The 6,618-nt window shown below is 42.4% G+C and overlaps 1 protein-coding gene across 1 annotated transcript; it reads left to right on the plus strand.

Annotated features, from left to right (window-relative positions):
- The first annotated feature begins 511 nt into the window (after nucleotides 1-511).
- On the plus strand, nucleotides 512-4,427 carry LOC137197428 (D(1)-like dopamine receptor). The gene has a single exon (XM_067610830.1). The coding sequence runs from the start codon at nucleotides 2,549-2,551 to the stop codon at nucleotides 4,046-4,048; it is 1,500 nt and encodes a 499-aa protein (XP_067466931.1). The 5' UTR covers nucleotides 512-2,548; the 3' UTR covers nucleotides 4,049-4,427.
- The last annotated feature ends 2,191 nt before the right edge of the window (nucleotides 4,428-6,618 follow it).

A 6,618-nucleotide genomic window follows, 5' to 3' on the forward strand; every position in this document is an offset into this window, starting at 1 on the left:
CAATCTCATAATACTTTCGTTCCTTCACTTCTCTTCACTCTCAGCTGTGTTAAAACTGTTTCAGCCAGCAGAGGTCCTCATTACAACCTACAAAGTGATCTGTCATTTGGCTTAAAGGAACATTGATTGTAATGTTCATTAATGGTTCCATATAAGCAGCAGATGCTCTCAAAAAAGATGGAGAACTGAATCTAATTTGAAACTGATTGATTAAAAACATGTTTTCTATCAAGTGTTTTATGGTCTTCCTAATGGGTTTTTTTTTACTGGAAAATAACCAGTGGTGGAATGTAACAAAGTACATTTAATTAAATGCTGTGTTTAAGTACAATTTTGGGGTACTATAGAGTATTTTTTATACTATTCCTCTACAGTTGGAGGCCAATATTGTACTTTTTTATTCCATTACATTCATTTCACAGCTATAGTTACGAACTACTTTTCAGATCTACATTTTACAAGTAAAAAAGATTATGGATTTTATATTTTTTACATTTTTTTGTATATTTTAATGAATTTTAATCAGTTTGTAGAGGTCTGTTTTCACTGTGAATATAAAGGGTCCTTTTCTGTTTCTGTCTCAGAAGAAATCTACTTTGATTCAATGTTGGAAAAAATAAAACTACCAGAAATAAGAAACACACATAAACATAAACTGTTCAATCTAAATGGCTACTAAGCCAGACAAGAATGGCAGGAAAGACAGCTCTGACCGGTTATGCTAACTGACGCAACTTGGTCCAGAGTAAAGTACAACTAATAGCTGGAATCAAGTAACAGACACATATTTTCAGAATTTACCAGGTAGGACGTCAAGATATCAGGAGAACCTCAACACTGACAGACTTTAACGGCACAGTGACATGCAAATTTGTCACTCAAGTTGAATATTTTCAATGCACCATTTGCGTCGTGTCATTTGCGTTGCCTTGTGTGAGTTTACATTTATGTGCATTTTTGCATTGACTTTGTATGTAATCTCATCGTGTGAAAAAATTTGCTTTGTGTTCGGTGTGAACTCAACATTAGACTTAGAGCTTATTATTCAATGTAACTGTTTTTTTAGTCATCAGCTTATCTTGTATTTATTTCTCTGTTCTTTTTTTTATCTTCATTTTGAATGTTTTTTATTCTTTTAAATGGTATTTTAAATGTTTTTATGTTGTTTTTCTTGCTTTTTAAAATGTTTTACTGCATTATGAAAAGCACTTTAAATTGCTCTTATGTATGAAATGTGCTCTGCAAATACACTTGCCTAATGTTCAGTTTTTATTCTAGAGAGGTGTTGGTTTGTTTGTTTGTTTCTAAAAATCACTGGGTAAATTTTAACCAGTTAGGGTCAATAAAGCACCAACACAATACTATGTTATGTTACCCAGAATGCCACTCAGGACAAGCGGCTGTTTTGACCCAGTATTAGTGTTATTTGTTATTTTATTGCAAACTTAAGCTTTATTATCTGCTGTATTCTTTCTAAACTTACCTGTGATTGATTGTTTAAAACTTCTGTATCTTTTGAATATTATATATAAATTTTAACCCAGTGATTTTTTTTGTAGTGTGGTGCTGTTGTTTGTCCATCCTGTGAATGAATTGTGATATAATTGAACATGACTATAAAATAAAACATCTCTTTAAAACAGATTCAAAAAAAACTAAACATTATAACTTTCATGGATTTATTGCACAGCTGTTGCATTCGTTTTATTTAGGTGACTGTAATAAACTGACCACTGAGTAATTGTAATAAACATTAAAGCAATAATGATGTCATCCGTCTGTAATTATCTTCTCCTACAGCTTGAGGTCATTATGTCTCCAAACAAATAGAAATTATGTCAGATCTAATGGAAATAAATTGTCGCTTTAAATGACATCATAACAATTCCGTTATTTTATGATGACAGGTGATATTTCTCTTGTGAGAAAGAGGCGAGCTGTGCGCGTAACGCTCATGGTTCAGTTCCGCGGACATGAATCAACATGATCTAATAACTCACTTATAATTTTTACATATGATTTTTTTTGTCAGTGAAAACTGTAACGCGCTACAGTGAAGTGGATCACAGTAATCTACTACCTGTGCTGAGGAGGTAAACGAGCCCCGCAGCGGCTTCCATCTCAGCGCGTCACACTCCGAGAGGTGAGTGAAACACCGGGACAGAGACCTGTATTCACCCCCGTGAGACGCTGAGCTGCCGGCTGGATTTATTATCACCACTGTTATTATTTTACTGTCACAATTTTTATGTGTTATGTTTAATATTAGAGGAATTTCTGAGAATAAATACACGCGGAACATTTTTCTGGATATTGTTTGCGCTTCGACTGTCCGGGATAAGGATCTCATTATAAGAAGACGCATGCATATAAAGAGGAAATAGGATTTTTATTGAAGAAAGCGACTTTTCCTTCACTCTTTTTACTCTTCATTCAGAGAACAGATGATGGTTTGTGCGTCAGGAGCAGCTGGGAAGAGGAGAAGCGGTTTGTGTGGATATTAATCGCCTGTTTCTACTTTTAATTACTCTCTTTGTGGGGGGAAAAAATGGAAAACTACACGATGTGGAGTAATTTCACTCAAGTTCTGTCGGAGCTGGACGGGGCAGGTGGAGAGGAAGAGGAGGAGGAAGGGGAGGGAGAGGAGGGGGATTCCGGGAGCGGTGGAGGGAGCGGCGGGCTGCGCGTCCTCGTTGGCTGCGTCCTCTTCCTGCTCATCGTGTCCACGCTGCTCGGGAACACGCTGGTGTGCGCAGCCGTGGTGAAGTTCCGCCACCTGCGCTCCAAAGTCACCAACTTCTTCGTCATCTCTCTGGCCGTGTCCGACCTGTTCGTGGCCGTGCTGGTGATGCCGTGGGAGGCCATCACCGAGGTGACCGGCACGTGGTTGTTTGGCCGATTTTGTGGTGTCTGGATCGCCTTTGACATCATGTGCTCCACAGCGTCCATCCTCAATCTGTGCATCATCAGCGTGGACCGCTACTGGGCCATCGCCAGCCCGTTCAAGTATGAGCGGAAGATGACTCACCGGGTGGCGTTTGTCATGATCGGGGTGGCGTGGACGCTCTCGATCCTGATCTCCTTCATACCAGTACAGCTCAACTGGCACCGGGCCGGGGAGGAGGAGGAGGAGGAGGAGGTGATGGAGGAGCTGGTGGAAATGATGAGCAGGAACTTCACCAACAGCAGCAACGTCAACACCAGCAGCGCCGCCAAGAGCTGCGTCGCCAACTTGAACAAAACCTACGCCATCTCCTCCTCCCTCATCAGCTTCTACATCCCGGTGGTGATCATGATCGCCACCTACACCCGTATCTACAGGATCGCTCAGACCCAGATCCGCCGGATCACGTCTTTGGAGCGGGCAGCGGAACAGGCGCAGAACCAAGGCTACGGCGTGAACAGGAACCAGCACCAGCAGCACAGGAACAACGATGAAGCGTCTTTAAAGTCGTCGTTTAAGAAGGAAACCAAAGTCCTGAAGACGCTCTCCATCATCATGGGGGTGTTCGTCTTCTGCTGGCTGCCGTTCTTCGTCCTCAACTGCACCGTCCCGTTCTGTGACCCGCCCTGTGTCAGCGACACCACCTTCACCGTCTTCGTGTGGTTCGGCTGGGCCAACTCCTCCCTCAATCCGGTCATTTACGCCTTCAACGCCGACTTCCGCCGGGCCTTCACCACCATTCTGGGCTGCAACAGGATCTGCTCGAGCAATGCGGTGGAAGCCGTGAACTTCAGCAACGAGATGGTTTCTTACCACCATGACACGACGCTCCACAAGGAGACGCTGGTCCCCGTGCAGCCGCAGCAACATCCTCGCACCATTAACGTCGGGTCCGACCAGTTGGAGGACATGAGCGCACAGTTTGACGAGGAGTCGCTCATCTCGAATCGGTCACAGAGCCACAACAGACTGATGCTGCTTCCTGCCACCATGCAGCTGGAAGACGACCCGGAGATCTCCTTGGAGACGATCACACCGTTCACGTCGGCGGCGGGGCTGGAGAGTGATGCACTCATACCTGGACAAGTCCACCAAGATGGATAGAACACAAACTGCAGTGAGCTGATTGTCAGCCATAACTGTACAGGAAGTTATGGAGTGTTTCCTTCAAAATGAAAGCATGAACTTCTATTCTTCTTGTCTTGTTTGTCCCTCATCATGTTTGCTGTTGATTGGTTTGGAATAACAAACAGGACTTTCAGGGTTATATCGCTCAGCTGCTCTTTAAAGCCTGGAGACACACAACATATCAGAGAGACTCAAGCATTTAGCTTCAGAGTTTATTGAATTTTTCTATGTGACTGATGGATTGTTTGTTTCATTATTGTGTTTGCTACTTATCTAAATGGAAACAGATTTAGTTTCTAGACCTGCTTGACACATTAAGGTTGTAGACAAATGATCATTTTTAGAAAAACAATGTTTTGTCAGACATTAAATGTAATTTGTTAAGCTGAATCTTTGAATGTTTTAATGGTTTCTGCTTTTTTCATGAAAACGGTTGATGAGGTGAATCAAGGTGAAGCTCAGATCCCTCACTGATTTCATCATTTAGTCCAGTTTAGTCATGAATGAGAGAAGTTTAAGGTTGAGTAAATTCAATCTCTGAGACAAGTGTGACATTAATCGGTGTTGTTTCAGGCTCTACTTCCTCTGAAGAACTGTCTCGTGAAGGTCTAGCATCTGTGACACTGTGACAGGCCTTGTTAAACTGTGATGAAGTGTTCAAGTCCATGTAAAGGAAAATCAGATATTACTTTTTAAACACATTATATATTAGAAAATAATTTCTGAAAACGTGAAAAGACTTAACTATATAATAGTGAATTATGTAGTTAGACTGTTAAACTGTTTTTCACTGTTTCTGTGTTCAAGATTTTTTGGGCGGGCCTGAAATAGTGGCTCCATAATGTAATGGAGTCATACTAGAATGACCCCTCCCCTAACTTATATAAGAACTAGAGCGCCTTAGCATCAGCTGGGTGTGGAGTCTGTAGTTTGCTAAATGCAGCATGCAATTCTTTCATTGCAAGCCTAGCATTAGCATCCGGGGGATGTATGCTGTAGTCACAACAGTAGATGTAAACTCTCTGGGCAGATAAAAAGGTATTGGTGCATGGCATTGTCCTTACACCAAGTTTTATTGACATAAATGCACAGTCCCCCACTCCCCACCTCTGGATCTAGTGGAGTCATTAGCTGTTGTATCCACCCTGAGGATGTAGCACCCCGGTAGCTCAATGGCGCTATTGGGAATATTGTTGTTAAGCCACATTTCTGTATAAATCATGACACTGCAGTCCATAATCCTTTTTTGAGTGGTGATCAGCAGTCGCAGTTCATCCATGTTGTTCACCAGAGACTGTACATTGGCGAGGAAACTGCTGCGTAGAGATAGCCGATGAGGAGTTAGCCTTAGCTTAGCCCTTCTCTCTTCCCCTGTTTGTTTACACTCTCTCTTGGCCAGCAGAGGCGGGTTGATAACCTCGGGCTGTGTTGGGGACGCTACTCTGGTGCCTTCATTGTTTTTTCTATCTTGCTGATGAGGTGATGTCGGGTTGTTGCACATGTTCGTAAACGTCCGTCCATTCTGTAATCTTTGTTGCTGAGGTTGGTTCACGTTGTCCACTCTCATACTTTGGATCGAATTCAAGCTCCCAGCGTGCACAGATGGATTTAAGAAGTTGACATTTTGAGTAAAGAACAAGAAAAAGTAGTGAAATCCTGCTACTACAGTTTGTTTACGTAGCCTCTGGAGTTGAAGGAAGCTTCCTGAAGCTGACCAATCAGCAGATTGGGCTCAGAAGTGAACCGCTCAAGTTGGGACAAACAAAGCTAAATTTAGCTTGATTAGGACAAGCTAACGTTCTGTAGCTCACTTAAATAGCATAAATTCAAGTGACAGCAAGTGAAAACAGTCCTGCTTCAAGTTGTCTGTGATTGGCCCAAAAGGTGCATGGACATTTTTAAAAAATTCATTCAGAATTCAAAATTTCATTCAAAATGGCGCCAACTGCTGAAAGGTGAAGAGTTTGCAGCCATGTCATTGGTTTGAACAGGATTAAAAGCAATAAATAAAGCGGAGCTCTGACAGTTAAGATGCAGCTGTAAGAGACAATGTCAGTGTTTTTGGTTCTTTTGGCCTTTTAACTACAAATTGCCTGTATTTCACCATAATATTTTCAAGCGGTTTTCTTCTGTCCAGAAGGTCATCAAATCAATTAACTCAAAATTTGCAGAAACCCAAGGTTGGACTTAGTAAAGCCAGGTAATATTGCAATGAGTGATTTCCAGATTTAGTATTTTATTTCCCTCTGGACGCCTCCCTTTGGAGGTGTTCCAGGCACCTCCAACTTGTTGGCAGACCCAGAACACAGTAGAGGGATTACATATCTCTCCTAGCCTGGGAACGCCTTGGGATCCCCCAGGAGGAGCTGAAGGATGTTGCTATGGAGAAGAATGTCTGGGTTTCCTTTCTCAGTCTGATGCCAACGCAACCCAGTCCCGGATAAGCGGCGGAAAATGGATGGATGGAGTATTTTACACTATTGCTGAAGAGTTGCAGGTTGGGGCGATCACATGCTGGACGCTCCAGCATCTGAGCATTAAGAGAT

This window comes from Thunnus thynnus, chromosome 14, assembly GCF_963924715.1.
Source record: "Thunnus thynnus chromosome 14, fThuThy2.1, whole genome shotgun sequence".
Lineage (NCBI taxonomy): Eukaryota > Metazoa > Chordata > Actinopteri > Scombriformes > Scombridae > Thunnus > Thunnus thynnus.